The sequence below is a fragment of the Dasypus novemcinctus genome, chromosome 22, assembly GCF_030445035.2.
Source record: "Dasypus novemcinctus isolate mDasNov1 chromosome 22, mDasNov1.1.hap2, whole genome shotgun sequence".
Classification (NCBI taxonomy): domain Eukaryota; kingdom Metazoa; phylum Chordata; class Mammalia; order Cingulata; family Dasypodidae; genus Dasypus; species Dasypus novemcinctus.
The window spans coordinates 50,225,167-50,247,846 of NC_080694.1; the positions used below are offsets into that span (position 1 = coordinate 50,225,167).

Genomic DNA, 22,680 nt, shown 5'->3' on the forward strand with positions numbered 1-22,680 from the left:
TTTGATCAACAGCCATAGCTATGACACTACTATACTTTAACATGGACATTTTTGTCCTCCTACTTTCTAAGGGGGTGACATTGTACATTCCCAGCTCCTCCACTTACTCAATATGTGAATTAGGACACGCTAATTCAGCTCTACGAGCCTCATTTCAACATCAGTAAAAATAGAAACAATAACCTGACAGGTCTTCTTTGAATGCCAGAGCATTCCTTCAGAAAATGAAATGACATATGAAAGTGTTTTGTAAATGTAGAGTAACATTCTAATTTTATATTATTACACATTGTTTGGTCATGTTTTGAGTTCCATTAGAATGCTGTTTTTTCTTCTCAGGGGACAGGTGTTCCACAGGTATTACTGCAATGGGTAGAATTTTAGATTTTTGCATACTAAGCCAGCATGCAGGCCAAGTTCTGTGTCGGTGCTTACCTTGGGAGGTTTTCTTAACGGTGGAAACAAAAAAGTTCAGCAGCAGAGGTAAGGGGTGTCAATTCAGCAGCCACATCAGAGGGAAGCAATGAAAGAGAAAAGACATAAGGTAATTTTAGCATTGTGATAACATCATCTGAAAGATATTTTTCTTCATGAAGATTAGAAGTCAAATTCAAACACATTACTACCTGAGTGGTAAATTCTCATATGTGCTCAAAAATCCAGTATCGTTTCCTGGGATTGACTGCTAATGGCCAGCAGGGATCATGTTGGGGTGATGGAAATGTTCTAGATTGTGGTGATGATTGCACATCCCTGTAAATTCACTAAAACGCACCAAGTTGTACACTTAAAAATAGATGGGTTTGGGAAGTGGATGTGGCTCAACTGATAGAGCATCCACCTACCATATAGGAGGTCCAGGGTTCAAACCCAGGGCCTCCTGACCCATGTGGTGAGCTGCCCCACGCACAGTGCTGATGTGCTCAAGGAATGCTGTGCCACACAGGGGTGTCCCCCGTGTAGGGATGTCCCATGCACAAAGAGCGCACCCTGTAAGGAGAGCTGCCCAGAGCGAAAAAAGTGCAGCCTGCCCAGGAGTGGCGCCGCATACATGGAGAGCCGACACAGCAAGATGGCGCAACAAAAAGAGGCACAGATTTCCGGTGTCACTGAGAATGAAAGCGGACACAGAAGAACACACAGCAAATGGACACAAGAGAGCCAACAATGGGGGGGAAGGGGAGAGAAATAAAATAAAATAGATATGTAAATTATAATGAAATAAATCTGTTTTAAAAAATTAAAAAATGCAGTGTGGGCATAATGGATTTATTTCCTGGTTTAATAGACTGGATCCACACAGTAGTGCAGAGATAGTTTTAATGATTCTAAGAAATACCAATGGAAGACCATCAAGATAAAGAAAGATGCTGCAAAAATTACAATGCAATAATAATGTATAATAATATTGCAATAATGCAATAATTATTTTTAATAATAAGTTAAAAATAATAAAAAAAAAAAAGATGCTACAATCATTACCACACATGGGCAACAAATACTTTATAACAACTGACATATTCAAAGAAATTTTCTTGAACTGGTATTAAATAGAGGCAAATTTTCCTAAGATAAATACATATACTTTAATTTATGAGAGTTTTTCTCATTCAAAAACCATGATTCTAGACAATAATTTTCATGTATTTCAACCTTGAATAGAAATTTTAAAGAAAGTTACATACCTCTCCCATCATGAAACACACACATCTTTTTAAAAAACATCTTTTTCATGTTAATAACTCAGAAAGGACTAAAATTATACCCAGAGGAAACTGTGAAAAGGAAATCGTTTTCAAAGTACTGAAATATTGAGTTGACTTGCTTTGTAAATATTTTCCTTGCAGGCAACAATAAAGAGTCTGACTATGATTTCTATGGCAGTGATCCTACGGTAGTTCTTGACTTTCCTGATATGTTTTTTTTTTCTCCCCGCCCCCACCCCCCAGTTGTCTGCTCTCTATGTCCATCTGCTGTGTGTTCTTCTGTGTCCACTTGTATTCTTGTCAGCGGCACTGGGAACCTGTGTCTATTTTTTGTTGCGCCAGCTCTCCGTGTGTGCAGCGTCACTCCTGGGTGGGCTGAACTTTTTTCACACTGGGCAGCTCTCCTTGCGGGGGGCACTCCTTGCATGTGGGGCTCCCCTACATGGGGGACACCCCTGTGTGGCAGGGCACTCCATGCGCACAGCAGCTCTGTGCATGGGCCAGCTCCACACGGGTCAGGAGGTCCTGGGTTTGAACCTTGGCCCTCCCACGTGGTAGGTGGATGCTCTATCCATTGAACCAAATCCGCTTCCCATGATGTGGTTATTTTTGATCAACCACTGATAGCATCAATTCACACACCAAAAAATTAGTATGAAAGAGAAATGGGGGGATTTTTCCCAAGGCTCTTTAATCCTTGTTCACAGGGAACAGAATCACTGGGATAAGCAAATAGGTTTTCCTGGACTGAAGGCATGGGAATCAGAAGTACAGCAAGAATAGCAAGTGCCTTTTCTCCACTGCCAGAGCCAACACACTTCACAGAGCTCCCAGGGCCCCACACAAAACCCAGAGCTCGGCTCAGGGGCAGAGAACTTGGTGGACAATTTTATACTTCTGAGTCTAAGGAAAGAAAATCATGACATTCCTATAACGGTGAAGCTGAAGCACTGAAGCATCATGCTCTTAAAATTCCATGAATTACCTTATGTTATCACATCAGACAGCGAGGTACAGTGAGAAGTGCTTTTTGTCGTCAGGTTTTGGAGGGGAACTCTACCTGGAATGACTTGTATCTCTGCTATCGAGCAATTCTCAACACACGTGTTGAAGATGCTATAATAAAACGTGCACAGGTAGTTTTAATTCTAAGAAAGCCATGGATTTCTACTTGGTACATAAAGCTTGAGATTTCTGCCAAGAAAATCTCCTTAAGAACACTGCTCTTGGGAAGCAGATTTGGCTCAACTGATAAAGCGTCTGCCTACCACATGGGAGGTCCAGGGTTCAAACCCCGGGCCTTCTGACCTGTGTGGAGCTGACCCATACACAGTGCTGATGCGTGCAAGGGGTGCCATGCATCCAAGGAGTGCCGTGCGGAGGTGTCCCCCGCGTGGAGAAGCCCCACGCACAAGGAGTGCGCCCTGCAAGAACCACCCCACACGAAAAAAAAAAAAAGTGCAGCCTGCCCAGGAATGGTGCCGTACACACAGAGAGCTGATGCAGCAAGATGATGCAATAAAAAGAAACACAGATTCCCAGTGCCACTGACAAGAATACAAGTGGACACAGAAGAACACACAGTGAATGGACACAGAGAGCAGATGGGGGGTGGGCAGGAAGGGGAGAGAAATAAATAAAAAATAAATCTTTAAAAAAAACAACAACACTGCTCTGAAAATGTTAATAATAGGGAAAATGGTATTTGTTGAGGGGGATGTTAAATGGGAACTTGTGCTATCTGCTGATATTTCTCTAAACTCACAACTACTCTAATAAAAAAAATTCAATCAAAAAATTGTTTTTAAAAAACACTGTTCTGGAAGGCATCTGCTGTGAGCAGGTAGAAGAATAAAAAACTTCATGTGCAGCACTTTTGATTACGTCTTCTTATATTTTGCTTGCATTATTTTTTAAAAGCCATTTAAATCGCTGCTTTATTTAAAAAAAAAAAGACATGAAAAGTCCCTTGGATTACAACAAGGCAATCATATGAAACAACATGGACCAAGTTAATAAAACATATGTTTCAAATTTATATCAAGCTGTGATGGGGAAGTGGACTTGGCCCAATGGATAGGGCATCCGCCTACCACATGGGAGGTCCACGGTTCAAACCCTGAGCCTTCCTGATCTGTGTGGAGCTGGCCCATGCACAGCACTGATGTGCGCAAAGAGTGCCCTGCCATGCAAGGTGTCCCCTGTGTAGGGGAGCCCCACACACAAGGAGTGCACCCCATAAGGAGAGCCGCCCAGCGTGAAGGAAAGTGCTGCCTGCCCAAGAATGGCACCACACACATGGAGAGCTGACACAACAAGACGACGCAACAAAAAGAAACACAGATTCCCGGTGCCACTGATAAAAATAGAAGCAAAGAGCATGCAGCGAATGGACAGAGAGCAGACAACTCGGGGGGGGGGAATAAATAAAAAAATAAATCTTAAAAAAAAAAAAAAAAGCTGTGATGAACCAACTAACCTAACAGGAACGGGGCTGGCTAACAGGAAGCTCAGGCCCACTCCAGACTCCTCATGGGCCTCCTTCAAATCACACTTGTACAATCACCGTCAGAGCAGCAAAGAAGGTAGTACATTTGCCTCCTGAGCTGTCCAACAACGAAACGATCCTTTCCTCATGCTATTCCAATGAAGTTTTCTTTACGTTCTTAGGGAACCAATCTCATTTAACATTTTAAGTTCTTTAAGGGTGTAAGTCTTTCCCTTAGAAAGGTGGCACATTATATGGGAATACCAATACAATGTTGACACCTTCTTTTATGTATTTAGGGACCCTTTATTGAGAATGAATTGAGTCTCTACAGCAGGGGAAAAAGAAAGAACTAAACTCAGTTGCTACTGCCCAAATATACTCATCACCTAGTTTAGAACAAGGTCCTTGCTACAGAAGGAAAAGGAAGTCACATTGAGGAAAAGGAAGTCACATTTAGGAAAGGTGTAAACCCTTCTTCAGGTGTTAATTGCATGACGGGGAACTAAGGTACCCCTCATTCAGAACCACAGTTACTGCTCCAATCCCCAGAGAGGACATGTCCTCAGTAAATACGAAGAAAAAATTTTCCAAGGGGAATAATAAAGATACTATATTTAAATATAATAAGTTAGCCTTTTAAAAATGTGATATTACAATGCATGGATAAAAGATTTCATATATATATACATACACATATGTATATGAAAAAGGATGAATACTATAAACATCTATCAGATTCAACAAAATCAAGAGTAAATACGTATTTCTAAAACTATGGTCCTTTTTTGATGCTGTAACTCTTTTGATATCAAACTTTTAGCAAGGTTGAGCCTATGGTTCAGATACCTGCATGGCTCAAGTACATGGAAAGACAATATTCCTGCTAAGCAAATTTCCAGGGGGCTACAAACAATAGCCCTTTAAACAGCCCTAAGTGACGCCCAGGCGCAGGTTTGGGTGCTGCCACCTCGGAAAACAGAATATTCCACTGACAGCTAAACGTGCAGGTACTCCTGACCTTCTCCACTGAATACCCTCTCATTCCTCCTCTAAAAACGTTTTTAAATTACGTGAACATCTATGATTAAAAAAATATGTATTAGGAGACTTTCTGAGTATTTGAAAGAAATTAACATAATAGGAAATTCTAGAAGCCAACAAGGTAATAATGTCTCTAGGGCACAGGATTTGGAGTGAAAATAGGGAATGCAGTTCGATGCTGAGAGCAGACAGCTCTACTTTGCGAGACACCAAAGCTCCTTCCCCTTGCGAGACAGCAAGCCGGTCTCTCCACAAGCACTCCCACCGCCGGGTGCTGACCACCCAGCTCGTGTGATTTCCATGCCTTGATCCTGCTTCCTTCTCCCACCTCTGCCTGATCAACTTTTCCTAAGCCTCAATGCCTGTTCAGGGTGCAACGCTCCCGATGCCTCACCGACTCTCTAAACCAGCTTGGTGCTCACCACCTCCGAGGTGCCAGGATCCCTCAGGTCAACAGAAGAGCTTCCTACTTAATGCCACACGTCAAGACCAGCAGCCTTTAGTGCTTCTGCCTGCATTTGAGTCTTGAGTCTCCCTACGATTCAAACCCCTTGATAAGAGAGACCACGCCACATGCTACTTTCATGACCCCACACTCCCAAACCCACGTACCCACGTAACACTGAACAAACTGCAAAAACTCAGGTATAGACATATATGGGCTTACACTAGTGAATTAAACAAATCCAGATATGAGGCTATGCTTTGATCTCTACCATAATCCCCAATTTGGGAGATTACTTGTATTTAACAGCAGTGGAGACTTCAGAGATTTTCATAAATACCTAGAATATTTCTGATGATTTATTAAAAGTAATTATTTCTTTAGACCAGCAATTGACACAGAGTACAGTTCAATGGGACGGTAAGAAGGGTCAAACCCTTAAAAGCTTCTGAGGTCAACCAAGGTCAGAAACGCAGGTTGAACTCAGTTAAATACGGGTTTCTTAATGGCAGTGTTTTCCAGCCCCTTTAACACGTTAATCTCATGGATATTGAATGCAGCATTTCAACGCAGCATTTCCCGAAGGTATTTGACCACAGAATTCTTTGGGAGGAAACCCATGGAACAAACATTGGGAAATACTTATTGATTTTGGTAAAAAAAAAAAAAAACAAGTTTTTTCAAGGATGAAACGCGCTTTCTATATTTCAATAAATCTAAGAGTTCAGTAATGCCAGGTATTCATACAGATAGTAAGGCTAAAATCGGAAATAAACAGAAGATGGTTGTTGCTTTTAAAAATACATACATATTAACTATTGAAAAATAAGTTTATGAATTACCTTTTAAATATAGACCTCTATTTAAGTACTGTGAGATGTACAAACAAAATGACAAGGGATTCACAAAGAGGGACCATTCCTGACAGAAGAGACAGTTTTAGCAAAAGGGCTGAGATGGAACAAGTCAGGCTGTTCGGGCCAGCATTCAGCGGGACACTAGGCCATGTGAGAGGAAGAGACCAGGAAGCAGGACTGTAAAGATGCGCTGCTCCTATATTGGGGTGCCTTGAAATGAGGAGTCTGTACTTAACTGAGTAGATGTACAGACCTGGAGAGGAAATTTAAAAGCAGTATAAATAGTATATTACAGCAATAACCAATCTCACATGGAAGGATCTCTGGCTCAAGGCATCTTTTTTTTTTTAAATAAAAAAAAAATTTATCCCCCGTCCTTGCAGCTTGCTTGCTGTCTGCTGTGTCCATTCGCTGTGCTTTCTTCTGTGTCTGCTTGTCTTCCTTCGTTGCGTCACCTTGTTGTGCCAGCTCACCACAGGTGCGGGCCAGCCTGTCTTTACAAGGAGGCCCTGGGATGCGAACTCAGGACCTCCCATATGGTAGACGGGAGCCCAATCGATTGAGCCACAGCTGCTTCCCTCAAGGCATCTTCTGCCCATTGTTTCACAGTCTCTTGATGTGGTCAGTGGCTTGGACACAGGCAGCCAAGATCCTGAGGAGGACGGGCTCTCCAAACCAGCACGTGTATCAGAGTCTCTTGCTTTAAAGCCAAAATTTCTCACTGAGATGTTAACTACCTCACTGATTCACTGCTGGAAAGAGGAACAACCTATATCTGAAAGATACACGGTCAAAGGATATTTGTCTCCTGGAGACTAGTCAAAGGATATGAACTTCATGGAAGCCCCTGCTTACCACTGTCAACTTGGAGAAGTAAACCCCCGGCCACTGAAATCCTGCAAGTACTAATCCCCATACAGCACAACACAGGTGTTTTGAGGGATACTTAGAGGAAAGCAGTTTGATTTCTTAAGAGGATTATACACATTTTACAATACAGCATGATGTGCACAGCAGCAGCCCAAATGAGGGTGTGTCTGCTGGGAAAAAGGGAACTTTTCTCCAGGGATCATGTCTCAAGCTCAGCATTTGGGCTATGGAAGCAAAGAGGGCAGGGTACACATTGACCCAGGGTGCAAGTACAAAGGTTCACCTTCAACCAGGATTTATTAACTGTAGCTTTGAGATAAGCATAAATATTTGTGTATCAATAATTTAATATATTCATATATTTAAACATATACAAGTGCTTACATAATTTATAAAAAGCAGAAGGGGTTACACATGCATTTTGAAGAACCTTCGAAACCTATCACAAGGAGGATGCAAATACCCAAAACATTAAACTCATGCCAAGGGCTAGTTTGGAAACTTTAAAAAGAACTACAGTCAGCAGATTATAAAGCCTGTAAGATGACACTGCACATATTTCTGAACATCAATTAAGACATGGGTTACCAGTCAGAGCAGATGTTTAATACCAATACATCGGGGTCTTCTTTGGAAGAGTATGTCTTTTAGTACCAATTGAGTTTAAAATACATGCTTAGGGAAACGGACTTTGGCCCAGTGGTTAGGGCGTCCGTCTACCACGTGGGAGGTCCGCAGTTCAAACCCCGGGCCTCCTTGACCCGTGTGGAGCTGGCCCATGCGCAGTGCTGATGCGCGCAAGGAGTGCCTTGCCACAAAGGGGTGTCCCCCGAGTAGGGGAGCCCCACGCGCAAGGAGTGCGCCCCGTAAGGAGAGCCGCCCAGCGGGAAGGAGGGAGCAGCCTGCCGAGGAATGGCACCGCCCACACTTCCCGTGCCACTGACGACAACAGAAGCGGACAAAGAAACAAGATGCAGCAAGAAGACACAGAGAACAGACAACCGGGGAGGGGAGGGGAATTAAATAAATAAATAAATCTTTAATTAAAAAAAAAAAAAAAGAAATTATCTATATAAATCTCATGTTAAACTAAATCTGTTAAAAAAAAAAAATACATGCTTAACAAATGACCTTGAATAAAAGGGTCAACTCGGACCAGCAAAATATCTCAGTCTACATATATACCAGGAGTTAAAAATACTTTTTAACCTGAATAAAAGGGGGAAATGGAAAGGACAAATTAGTTTATATGGCTATGAGTCTCCAAAAAGAGCCGGGAGGTTATCAGAGGGGTTGCCCTTATACACACCTCAGCAGAGTCCCAAAGACAGATAAAGTAGATACAACCCCAGGTATTGATTCTTCTGAGGGCTACAGAGACCCACAGGTCCTATGGTCATGGCAGATGGAGTTCAGTGCCATCTCAGTTGGCCCTACTTTGGCATTTGTGTTTCTGTGTGACGGAGCTGGACTCAAATGGGATCTTTGTCCACAAGCTTTTCCTGTTACTTTCACCGGATCTGTAGCTGGTGCTGGGGTTTAGTGTATACCCAGGGGACCTGAATCTCTGGACTGACCATGTGATAGCCAGGCCCTGAGCCTCAACAGACTTCAACTCCTACACTCTGGTTTATTGGACTTACCCCACTCAGCTAACATGGAGGTGAAGAAGGTCAACTACCACACCAGGGAGCCAAGAGTGCCTACAACTGAAAGCAGGAAGATTGCATCCAGCATCCATGTGGAATTTAAGCCCCTCTTGATATAGACGTGGAGTGGATACAACCATTCTAAGGTCCACAGGATGGAGGAATAGAGTATGGATTAGAGTAGACTTACTGATATTCTATTCATAAACTATTGTGATCAGTAATCAAAGAAAATGTGGCATTGGTGTGGAGAAAGTGGCCATGGTGGCTGCTGGGGGTAGGGAGTGGGAGGAAGAGATGAGATGTGGGGGCATTTTCAGGCATTAGAGTTGTCCTGGGTGATGCTGCAGGGACAGTGACTGGACATTGTATGTCCTCCCCTGGCCCACTGAGTAGACTGTGGGAGAGTGTGGGTTATGGTGTGGACCATTGACCATGAGGTGCAGCGGTGCTCAGAGATGTATTCACCAAGTGCAATGAATGTCTCATGATGATGGAGGAGGTTGCTGTTATGGGGGAGGAGTGGGGTGAGGGGGGTGGGGGGTATACGGGGACCTCATATTTTTTAAATGTAACGTTAAAAAAATAAAGACAAAAAAAGTTTAAAAAAAATACATGCTTAATGGGGAAGTAGACGTGGCTCAGGTAGTTGTGCACCTGCCTACCACACGGGAGGTCCTAAAGAAGATGAGTAAAACAGCGAGCAGACATGATGGCTGGCGTGGTAAGATGATGCAACAAGAGAACGTAACACGATGACACAACAACGAGGCACAACAAGGAGACACAAGAAGAAACAGAACAGACAGGGAGCAGGTGTGGCTCAAGTGACTGGGTACCTCCCTCCCACATGGGAGGGCCCAGGTTCATTTCCCGGTGCCTCTTGAAAAAGATGATGAGAAGATACACAGAGCATACAGAGAGCACACAACAAACGCAAACAATGGGGGGAGGTGCACAAGAAAGAAAGAAATCTTTAAAATACATATATATAGACACATACACATGCTTAATAAAATTTTTTAAATTACATTTCTCCGAACTCCCTATTTTTGATAAGACTTTGATTTTGTCACCTGAGATTTTTGCCAATAATAGTCCTTTTTCTTCTTTTAAAGATTTTATTCTCCCCCCACCCCCACCCCATTGTCTGCTCTGTGTCCATTTGCTGTGTGTTCTTCTGTGTCTGCTTATATTCTCATTAGGTGGCTTTAGGAACTGATCCTGGGAACTTCTGGAGTAGGAGAGAGGCAATTACCCTCTTGCACCACCTCAATTCCCCGTTCTGCTACGTCTTCTTATTTTCTCTCCTCCCTGTCTCTTGTTGCGTCACCTTGCTGCGCCAGCTCTCAGTGTCAGCCGGCACTCCTGCGTGGAGCAGCATCCCCATGCAGACTGGCACTCCTGCGTGAGGCAGCACTCCATGTGGGCCAGCTTGCCCTCACCAGGAGACCCTGACCCTGGACCTCCTATATGGTAGACTGGAGCCCAATTGGTTGAGCCACATCTGTTTCCAAATAATAGTCCTTTTTAAGGACATCTTACCTGCAGTTGGCAAGTGGCTGCTGAAGTTTAACGGGAAGACCCAAAAGCTGTAAGTCAGGAGGAGGCTTAGAGACTGGGAGAAAACAGTGAGGCAAGAAATTCAGGAAGCAGATGTGGCTCAGGCAACTGAGCTCCCACCTACCACATGGGAGGTCTGGGTGTGGTTCCCAGTGTCTCCTGGAGACGACAAGCAAGATGGTGAGCTGACGGGACCGGCTGGCATGGAGAGCAGATGTGACAAGATGATGCAGTGAGATGACGCAACCAAGAGACAGCAAGGAAACACAATGAGAGATGCAACAAAGCAGGGAGCAAGGGTGGCTCAGGCGATTAGCGCCTCCCTCCCACATGGGTGGTCCCTGGGTTCGGTTCTCTGCCTCCTAGAAAGAGAGAGACCAGCTCACGGCAAACGGACACAGCAAATGCAAACAATGAGGGGGCGGGGAGGAATAAATAAATAAAATAAATCTTAAAAAAAAATAATTGTGGTCTGGATAAAGTTAAAGAGCCAAGATGCTGGGTGGAAGGAGAGGATGCTACAGTTAGAGTGAATTACTAGCATGTAACACCGCAGAGGCAAAAGGTTTCAGGGACGCAAACCCTAACCTGGCCAGAGCAGTACGCCTGTGAAATAGAGTGGATCATCTGGATTTTAATTAGAGCTAACGCACTTTAGTTAGTGCTGCTGCATGATTTAATTCATTTAACCTTCCTGATCACCTGATAAGGCTGGGGATGCTCTTTATTCTCATTTTTCATTACTGAGACACAAAGTATAGAGACTGCATGACTTGCTCAAGGTCACAGGGTTCATTGGCAAAAGTGCCATAATTCAAACCCAGGTGGTCTCTGACTCTAGCGCCCCCCACGCTAAGCCTGTGCACTGCCAGGATTTAGTGAAAGCTCTTTCATCTGGGGCTGGGAGACGAGATAGTAATCCACATGGGTGATGAAGGGTGGAGGTAGAAAAAGACTGCACAAGACTCACAACCCCTGGGGAAGTAGGAAATCAAGCACCACTCAAGAGGACTAAGGATGAAGCCACAAAAATGTCCAGGGAGGTGCGCTGGGAACAAACCTTTGGCAGAAGGAACAACTGGAGTAAAGGTGGACAGTGCAGGGCATGTCCAGGGACCACGAGCAGAGACCAAAGTGCAGAGAGCACTGCGTGCTACCCTGCCCCTGACTCTTCCCCGAAGCGAATGCCATGGGAGACAACGTGGGAAGGACACAGATGTGCTGGAGGAGGGCGCCAGTCCAGGTTTAACCAGGGAGGCCTTTCCATCTCCACTGAGGACGCAGTGAGCCATGTCGTGGAGACCCTCTACTGGGCAGGTGGAGGAAGGCCAGGCACCCTGCCAAGGAAGAGGTGCAGAACAGCAGAGAACAAGTAGGGTGGGCAGGAAAGCTCATCGAGGCCACGTGAAGGGGGAAGCTGTAAGATCTGTGGACCGATGGCCCCCCCGCCCCCACAGCCCATCTGCAGGTACTGAACCATTGCTGCACGGCACGGAGGGATTTTTAACATGGGACTTCAGCCCCAGAACTGAAAGCAGACCTGATAAGAACATGGGGAAAACCTGCTTCAAGTATTGAATATTTACCATATGGCTAAAGATAAAAAGTTAATTCGAAATATTTGCAATTAAAAAAAGAGATCTTAAAATGCCTTTTTTAAAAATGCTTGTACTTTAAAACTAGTCACAAAAAGGCACATATTGTAGGGTCCCACTTACATGAAATAGGTAAAATAAGCAAATTCATAGAGACAGAAAATAGACAAGAGGTTACCAGGAGCAGGGTGGGGAAGAGAAAATGGGAATTATTGCTCAGTGGTTACAGGGTCTGTTTGGGGTGATGAAAAAGTTTTGGTGGTGGATGCTGGAGACGGTAACGTAATATTGTGAATATAATTTTAATGTTCCTGAATTGTATATTTAAATTTGTTAAAACGGCAAATTGTTATATATAAATGTTACCACAGTTTTTTTTAAAAAACACAAAAAAATAAAATAAGAAAGAGGTAATTTGTACTGGAGTGCAGAGATGAGTGGTTTGATTTTGTTTGTTTGGTCCACATCTTTCTGGTGTAATGACATTTGGCTTCAAGTTCTACAGGAAGTAATACAGCACGGTGGTTGAGAGCTGAGGCTCTGGAGTAAAACAACCCCAGCAAGGGCATGATGTTAACCTTGAGCAAGTTGACTAAACTGCTCTGACTCTGCTTCTGAGTCTTAAATTGGGGGTAGAAAGCGTACTCCTTCAGGACTGTTGAAGGATTCCACGCAGTGCCACCAAAAACGCTGCGCACTCTTAGCCTGCACAGCCATTGCTCAGTGAATATCGGATACCATCGTTATTGTTACAATAGCCTTCCTGGATTACGCACGCAGAATGTGCACAGAGATGAAACTATATTTCATCTATGAAAAGGTTGCTGGGAACAAAAGAATGAGGGTACTTCTAAAACAAGGTTTTCTCCCTCAAGGGCCAAAAAAAATTTTTTTAAAGAAACACATGCATATATGATAAAGCAAAGAGAAAGCGTAGAGGGGGGAAAAAACTTTGGAAATAATTAGAGAAACGTATAAAAGTTGGACACCATCGTAAGAACTAAATGACCATATATATGTCATATATGTATAGGAAATAGCCAAGAGCAGGTGCAAAACTGCAAGCTCTTCAGTTATTTCATCAGGCTAATCACTGTTGGCATCCAGTCCCATGTATGGTTACATAATTGTAGAGTGCAATAAAACTCCTAGGATAGCAAAACTGGTGCCAAGCCAACTGATAAAGCAGCCTGACCAATAATGTTTTAAATTTTAAAGGTCAATATTTTTTTTAAAAAAGAACAAATATTTAAAGTGTTGTCATTTATTTTCTAAGTCTAGTAAGGGGTGGGTATTTACCATATCTAACTGAAGCACCCAGAAGTACTGTTTAATGATATAAAAAGCCTGCCATAAAAGGTTGAGGGTCAGTGTTAGAACTCAAAGGAATAAAAAGCTTTAAGGTCCCTTTCCCAAGATGACACCTTGAAATTTCAAATAAGTGGTAAAGAGTTGGATCTTCTTTTTTTTTTAAGATTTTTAAAATTTATTTCTTTCCTCTCCCCTCCCCCCACCCCCCAGTTGTCTGCTCTCTGTGTCCATTCCCTGTGTGTTCTTCTGTGACTGCTTCTATCCTTATCAGTGGCACTGGGAATCTGTGTTTCTTTTTGTTCCATCATCTTGTTGTGTCAACTCTCCATGTGTGCAGCGCCATTCCTGGGCAGGCTGCACTTGCTTTCGCGCTGGGCGGCTCTCCCTATGGGGCGCACTCCTTGCGCGTGGGGCTCCCCTATGCGGGGGACACCCCTGCGTGGCACAGCACTCCTTGTGTGCATCAGCACTGTGCATGGGCCAGCTCCATACGGGTCAAGGAGACCCAGGGTTTGAACCGTGGACTTCCCATGTAGTAGACGGACGCCCTATCCATTGGGCCAAGTCTGCTTCCCAGAGTTGGATCTTCTTACCAATATTAAAGTGCTATGGAGATCAAAATTGACATTTATAGCTTGACTATTAAAGTCCACTGAAATGAATGGTGAGACAAGGTGATTTTAAGTCCATTCTGTTAGTCTTTATCAAAAACATTTTCTGCAATAATGATGTATCAACTTTATAATAGAATTATTAAACTCCTGAAACAAAGTAAATAACAGCAAAGTCTTAAAATTCTCTGTAGCAGTTTGCTATGGATATAAATTACAAAAATAGGTATTGGATTATGTTTGTAATCTGGTCTGTACGTGGGCATGATTGAGTTATGATTCAGGCTTTGACTGGGCCACGTCATTAGGGCAAAGGACAGAGTTGAGGGTTTCTGATGTTGAGGTTTGATGCTGAAGTCTTAAGCTGGAGCCCCAGGGAAAGAGACAGCCGTTCGCCTGGTAGTCTACAACTGACCTTGGAGAGAAGCAAAACCTAGAGAGCCTCTTGGTCTACAGCTGACCTTGTAGAGGAAACAGAGGCGCTCAGCCCAGAGGAACCCAGGAAGCCTGAACCCTCGCAGACATCACAGCCATCTTGCTCCAAATAGACTTTGGTGAGGGAAGTAACTTATGCTTTATGGCCTGGTAACAGTAAGCTCCTACCCCAAATAAATACCCTTTATAATGCCCAGCAGATTTCTGGTATTTTGCATCAGTGCCCCTTTGGCTGACTAATACATTCTCATTGGAGGTTTTCTTAATCAATTCAAATATTTTAAATTAATTTCCTTATTTTAAAACCCTGATGCTCCCCAAAATGATTTAGGAATGTAGGAGTTTGTGAATATAGTAAAAATCAACTTCTGATTTTTTTATTTGGCTTTTTTCTTTTTTCCTTTGGCTTCCCCCCCCCCATACCGTCTCCACCAAATAAGCAATATACACGCAAGAATGACCTTTTACTTGGACCCAACCACAGCCCTCAAGCGATGCACTGAATGCCTTGCAAATAATCGGCATTAAACACACTCTTGTTAAAGGACCCCATCAACCAATCAGGAAGTTACCAACTTCTCCTAATACCAGGTTCATCTCCACTATGACACTAGCAAACGTGAATATGCTTCTGATAAAAATTTTTGTCGGCTAAAAACATACTTCTTAATAATAGAAAAAAATTTCATCTGTTATTCAGATTGAGCCTAAAACTAAACACAAAGTGTTCCTTTGTCATTGAGGTTCCATCTATAGATAAAGTGGTAGATTCTTCAGAAACCAAAATTCCCCTTCAGGGGAAAAAAACCCACGACAAGCGCTGTCTCCCCATGTGGCACCAATCCTGACAGCAGCAGCAGCCGCTCCCACTCCCCGGGAAGCAGCTCACAGGAGAGCTGTAAGCTCCCTGCAGGTAGGCCTGCCTGTCCCGGGTCCCAGGCTCACTATTGTTCACCTCCTCAGCACTCCCCGGGAAGCAGCTCACAGGAGAGCTGTAAGCTCCCTGCAGGTAGGCCTGCCTGTCCCGGGTCCCAGGCTCACTATTGTTCACCTCCTCAGCACTCCCCGGGAAGCAGCTCACAGGAGAGCTGTAAGCTCCCTGCAGGTAGGCCTGCCTGTCCCGGGTCCCAGGCTCATTTTGTTCACCTCCTCAGCACTCCCCGGGAAGCAGCTCACAGGAGAGCTGTAAGCTCCCTGCAGGTAGGCCTGCCTGTCCCGGGTCCCAGGCTCACTATTGTTCACCTCCTCAGCACTCCGCACACCGCAGATGCTCGATAAGCAGCTGCAGCATAAACCAACCAAACCCCCTCCTCCCAATTCTTTATCTGAAAAATGCTGCCTTTCTGAGTTTGACCTTGTGTTTCAAGTTTCTTCCTTTTTGAATTCGTGTTTGTTCTTTTAAAATCTTACAGTAAGTCTACAGGTGGCTTAAGGCAATAAAGGGTCACAAGGAAGTTTGGAAGCAGCAAGAAAAGGACTTGGTCATTGCTGGGGAAGGGGGAAAAGGGTTTGATATATGGGAGTCCCCTATATTGTATATGAGACTTCACTGTGATCTAAAACTTTTTTTTGAAGACAAAATAAAAAATTAAAAAGAAAGAAAAAAGGATGTAGACAGTGAGGAAGGAATGATAGAAATGGCCTTGCCACTGTACACACAGGGCAATACCTATTACAGTGATGAAAGGCAAAACATCAAAAACAAAGTTTTATGGTATTTTTCAGTTTTTAATACCTCATTTTTAACTTTTTTAGTTTTTCTAAATTAGTATGTATTCTATTTCTAATCTTTAAACCTATTTCATTTTCCTACTAACTGAATTTGGCAATATATTAGACTTCATTTTTGAAGAAGTTTTGGACCACAGAGGGGTTCAACTATGGCAAGGGAGGAACACTGGTGTGGGTGTTATTGATAGGGTACACACGGTTGGGAGGGAGTTTTCCAGGGTATGTATATAGGGCATATAAAAATTTTTGGATATTTGTTGGGTATTTTCATAGTAGTTACAGTTATAAATGACAACTGAGGGAGTGCTGAGCTCCTAGCCAGGGGAGCTCTTTCACATTCCCCAATGGAACAGTAACAATTCCTCCTAGTACAAGGACAAAGACCAGTGAAGAAGGATGGCCCAATGATGACCCCTTGATACTGATGACTATGCTTATGAGCCTGTGTGCCTGAAATTTCAACTGGGCCTAAAGCTGCAGGATGCCTAAGAATTACCTCCTGAGTGCCTCCAAGTTGCTCAAATGTGACCACTCTCTAAGCCAAACTCAGCATGTAAATGCATTATCTTCCCCCCAGCATGCGACATGACTCCCGGGGATGAGCCTCCCTGGCACCAAGGGATTACTACCAATCACTAACTGGTGATGCAACTAGAAAAAGATCTTGAATAAAAGGGGGAAATGGTAAAGACAAATGAGTTCATATGGTTAAGAGTCTTCAAAAAAGAGTTGGGAGGTCATCAGAGGGATCGCACTTACGCACACCTCAGCAGAATCCCTGAGACAGCCAAATAGATACAACCCCAGGTACTGGTGCTTCTGAGGGTTATGGAGACACACAGGTTCTACAGTCATGGCAAATGGCTCTGGAGTTCAGTGCCTTGTCAGTGGGCCCTACTTTGGAATTTGTGTTCCTGAGTGGGATGGCATTGGACTCAGATGTGACCTTCCTACACATTCCTCTTCTGTCACTTTTACGGAGCCTATGATTAGTGCTGGGGTTGGTGTATACTCAGGAGACTTGAATCTCTACACTGGCCATCTGCCACCTGGGCTCTGAGCCTCAGCAGAGTTGCAACTCCTACTTTCTGGTTCGTTGGACTTACCCAGGTCAGCTAAAGGGAGGTGAAGGTGATCAACCACCACACCAGGGAATCAAGAGTGCGTACAACTGCAAGCAGGAGAATCGTATCCATCAACCATGTGGGATCTAAGCCCCCGCCTGATATAGAGGTGGAGTGGACAACACAATCCTAGGGTCCACAGGATGGAGATTCCGAATAAAATATGGATTAGAGTACTTACTGGTATTCTACTATAGAACTATTGTCACGGGAGTTGCTGAGGGCAGGGAAAGGGAAGAAGAGATGTGATGTGGGGGCATTTTCAGGACTTAAGAGTTGTCCTAACTGATATTGCAGGGACAGATGCTGGGCATTATAAATCCTGCCATAACCCACTGAATATATTCGAGGTGAGTGTAAACTACAATGTAAACTGTAATCCATGTGGTGTAGCAGTGCTCCAAAATGTATTCATCAAATGCAATGAATGTGCCACAATGATTAAAGAGGTTATTGATGTGGGAGGAGTGGGGGGGTAGGGTATGTGGGAACCTCTTATATTTTATAATGTAACATTTTTTGTGATCTATGTATCTTCAAAAAAATACAATTAAAAATTAATTAATTTTTAAAAATTAAAAAAGGATTCAGGGACTACCCTTTCCATCTGGCACTGTCCCTACATAGAGAAACCTCAAATATGACTCATGGAAAAGATGCTTACACAAATTTGTTGAAACATAAGTTCTATAATTTCTCCTTTCCAGAACGCTTCCAAAACCTCAAATTTATATCAAATCTTTTTTTTTAAAGCACCTTATAGCTTCTGATAAACTGAGAAGGGTTCCTTTTAACTATGAACTTAGAACAACCAAGGACAGGCAGGACAGGGGAAGAGCTGTTAGAGGCAGCTGATCCCAGGATGAATTGCTGGAACATGCTTTATGAAGGTTTATGTTGTGTATGACTTTTGTTACTGTTATTATTGTTTTACTAGAAGTTGTAGATTTATAGGAAATTCATGCAGAACGTACAGAGTTCCCATATTCCCCCCAACACACACGGTTTTCTCCATTAACATTTTGCACTAGTGTAGTACTTTTGTTACAACTGATGAAACAATATTATTATATCATTAACACAAAGAGAGAACCCCAGTGTAAACTAGGGACTTTAGTTAATAATAATGTGTCAATACTGGTTCAGACTTGTAACTACTGCACTACACTAATGCAAGATGTTAATAACAGAGGAAGCTGGGGCAGGGAGGGATATGGGAGAAATCTCTGTACTTCAGTGCAAGCTTTCTGTGAACCTAAAGCCACTCTACACAATAAAACCTATTATTTAAAAAAACCAAAACATTCAGGTTAGATGGCAAACCTCAAGTATCCATTATCAAATGCTAAAATGAGTTAAATATTTTTATTACTGTTTATATTATTTATACTTTTTTAAACTAGATATTGAAATTTTCACATCCGAAATTTTTTTTTTTAATATTGCTGCCCAGAAAGCTGAGGTAAAGTACTTCGGAATAAATTTTCATCTCTATGTGGTCAACTGGTTAAAAAAAAAAAAAAAAATTACAATAAAACACGAAACTCGAGATGAATACACATGTATGCCCACATAACCAGTATGCTCATAGGGTCTATAGTTACATATTTCCAAAATTAAGTACCTACACAGTCAATGGAAAGTTTTACCAGTTATATGAGATTATTTTATGTAATCACTCTCCATCAATAACAACTCCCCAGCCTTTTTTGCAAATATTGTCAAGGAAAGTAGTCCCTGACTCTTTTCTCCGACTAGCGCGGGGCTGGGGTGGCACGGCCATCGCCACAGCATGCCCCGGGCCACGGCACAGCGCCTGCACCTCATCTCCACGGCTGCAATTCCCAGGCGGGCAAAGCCAGCCCGATCCCAGCCTGGGTTACCTGCAGCGATACAGGGCAGAGCAAACAGGGCTCCTGTGCAATTCTCTTGCAATGGCTTTGAAATCGAGCAACAAGGCTTTCCAAAGCCTTGATTTAAAAAATCAAGAATTAAAAATAAAAATCAATCAATCAATCAAGAATTAAGCATCTCTGTGAAGTTATTCACAGAATAAAATGCAGTTATAGCTGCAGCTACTAAATGCTTGACTCCAATGAACATATATTTAACCATATATTTAACTACAGGTTTAGTTCTATATCCCAGGTTAGTTTTCCACTGATGTGAGAGCTTGCACTTTGATAGCATACACTTAAGATAGCATGCTTATATTAGCAGAAATAATACATGTAACTTTTCTACAGGAGGGAGTCAGACTCAGGTAAAGTGCTGTATGCAGGGGCTTTATGAAGGCAGAGGTACTAGCTGGATAATCCCTTGCCCCAGCAGAGCCATTCGAATGGCCTTTTATGAAAACCAGGGCAGTAGCGTGGCTAAGAGGAAGGATGCAGGCGCCACCCTGCCGGGGTTCCATTCTTGGCGCCATCACTTGCTGGTGAAGTCACCTTGGACATGTTTAATCTCTCAGTGCCTCAGTTCCCTCACCTATCAGAGTTGTTACAAAGGTTAGGTGAATTAATTTCCATAAAGTCTTTAAAAGAGCACCTGGCAGGGGGAAACTGTTAAGTGATTATTATTATTGTTGTTGTTGTTTTGAAGATGCTCTCCCAGAAGCTTAAATGATGCTGCTAATTGCTAGCCGAGTGTATGTTTGCTCACAGACAACCAGCAGACAGCAAGCAAAAAGTAGTTCAAGGTATCAGAGTAACCAGCATGATGCAAAACCTCCCACTTTCAGCCATTTAATTTCCTTATAAACTCCTTTCTCTCCACCTGCCATAGAAACAGCTGCCCTTGCTGAAGCCAGATGCTTGGGGACCCTGAGAGCCTGCAGGACCCACCACTTCAGGACGCGGGGACCCCCTGACTCAGCAGCGTGTTTATTCTGAGACATCTGTGCAGAGCCATCGAGTTTCAATGTCACATTGAGCCGAGGCAGGAAAATTACAATTCAAACTAATCCCATTTCTGTTACTAATGAGATTTCAAAAGGAGACAGGCTAATCCCTGCTTCTCATCCCCATCCCAATATGGACCTGGGGTTCAGGAGGAGATGAAACGCCTTCATTGTGCACAGCAAACTAGGAACAGTGTTGAGTCTAGAGCCTAGATATGCCTTAGGACAGTTGAGGGGGGCTCCATGGGTCCATTTTAAATTACACCCAACCACAGTGGAGAAGAAAAGAAATGTGTGGGTAATTCGGGAGCCGACCTCCCGCGTAACCTCGCTATGTGCATGGCCCCCCCTACGATGACTGCCAGCAGCCTGGAGCAGGCTTCACTGCGGGTCAAACCTGAGACCAGCTTCATGACAGACGGCTAAAGCTTCTTGTGCTACAAGCACTGCAAGGACAGCCGCCAGGCCCAAATCATTTTTTTTTAATTTTGAAAGATATATTTTTCCCCACCCCCCCGCTGTCTGCTGTGTCCACTCACTGTGTGTTCTTCTGTGTCCACGTGCACCCTCGGTGGCAACCAGGAAACTGTGTCTCTTTTTTGTTGTGTCATCTTGCTGTGTCAGCTGTCTGTGTGTGTGGCGCCACTTCTGGGAGGGCTGTGCTTTTTTTTTTTTGCGGGGCGGCTCTCCTTGCACGGCGCACTCCTTGCGCATGGGGCATCCCCACGCGGCGGCACCCCTCTGTGGCAGGGCACTCCTTGTGCGCAGCAGCTCTGCACATGGGCCAGCTCCACACAGGTCAGGAGGTCCTGGGTATTGAACCCTTGACCTTCCCATATGGTAGGTGGATGCTCTATCAGTTGAACCACGTCCACGTCCCCCAAATCATTTTTTATTAACCTCATGCCTTTTAACCCTTTCTTTGCATAAACCACTCACAAAGTTGTTTTTTTTTTTAAAAAAAAAGCAAGTATTTTAACCATTAGGCAAACTCACAATATTGACCCAGTAAACACCAATGAGATAGAATTCTTTGGAACTAGATGGTTTCCTCAAAGTTGTATAGGAAACTCATTATTTGTCAGAGACATGTCTTAGTTTCAATACAAAAAGAACATCTAGGTGAACTGTGACAGGTTTAGAAAATTTCACTAACCTAAATGAGAGTCCCAGGTATGACGAAGAAGTATGAAGGCTAGCAGTTTCTCCTGACATAATGCCAAGAATTATCAGACAAAAAGATCAACAATACTCCTGCAGTAGCAACTTAGTGCCAGCAAAAAGTCAGGAGGAAAGGAAGAATCTGTTAGTCTCAACTCAGACTCTCAATTAGAACAAGCTATTAACAAAGCCATAGTTAATATTCCGATATCTGAATGCGTCAGATGAATCTCAAAGAAGCTCCACAGCAGTGCCATAACCTGCCCAGGCTCAGTGTCGCTGTCCCTGAGCCCGGCAGAGCCTGTGCTGCGTCTCTGTGGTGCCAGGTCATCTGACTCCTGTCTTCTCTCTCCAGGAGGAGGGACAGGAGGGGATGGTGCTCCTGAGCCTGCTCTGTCCACACTCAGTCTGTGGCACCCTTCCTCGCTCTCTCCACCCTCAGCACAGTGGGAGGCCCAAACCACTGCCCTATTCCTCAGATACATAAATTGCCCACAAGACTACGTAAACGGCAAAGCTGGGATTAATACCTAGTTCAGGTTCTTTTCGGTATATCCCTTTAACCCACAAATACAACCTTGCCAACAGAATGGCCTTTCTAAACTACGTTTTCTCCCCATCAGAATTCCCAGTGGCGGGCACAGCAGAGCACTCCGCGGGGTCGAGATCCCGTCCCTCCCCTGGCTGGGAGCGCCTCGAAGCTAGGGGCTGAGTCCCTTGGCTGACTCCTGGTCTGGGGTGGAGCTCGATGTGCAGCAGACGATGAACGCTGGCTGACTAAAGGCAGGCATCAGGCGTCAGTCTCCCACCTGCGTGCCTACAGAACATACAAGTCCAACGAGGCCACTCAGGGCAAGCGACGCTGAAGGCCAGCCTAGGTTTTTATACAAAAAAGTAGGTGGTTATTTTACTACTGCAGAAGTCATTACTTTATTTTGGGTAACCACTAATTTGAAGGTCCTTTTAATAAGGACGGCGTGTACTGGCTTCTTTGTTGGATTACTACACCATTTTTGGAGCAGCGAGTATCGAGGGGAGACGCTAATTTCCACTCGGGGGTGTGCTCTCTAGGGAGGCCGCCCTCCAGCTCGGGCATCTCTAGAGAAGGCGTGCCCAGCTCGGGGCGCCCACCCTGCAGGCTCCTGTCTGGGATGGGACCCCCCATTGGCTGCCTCCACCCCCTCCAGCCTT

At 43.9% G+C, this 22,680-nt stretch overlaps 1 protein-coding gene across 8 annotated transcripts in view; it reads right to left on the reverse strand.

The window, feature by feature from the left end:
• The window catches only part of KIF13A (kinesin family member 13A), a 213,367-nt gene that overhangs the window by 117,886 nt on the left and 72,801 nt on the right, over nucleotides 1–22,680 (reverse strand). For all 8 annotated transcript variants that reach the window (XM_058285282.2, XM_058285277.2, XM_058285281.2 and 5 more), the window contains exon 3: nucleotides 436–448. In XM_058285282.2, the coding sequence (XP_058141265.1) occupies nucleotides 436–448 (13 nt within the window). The remainder of the gene's footprint in view (nucleotides 1–435; nucleotides 449–22,680) is intronic.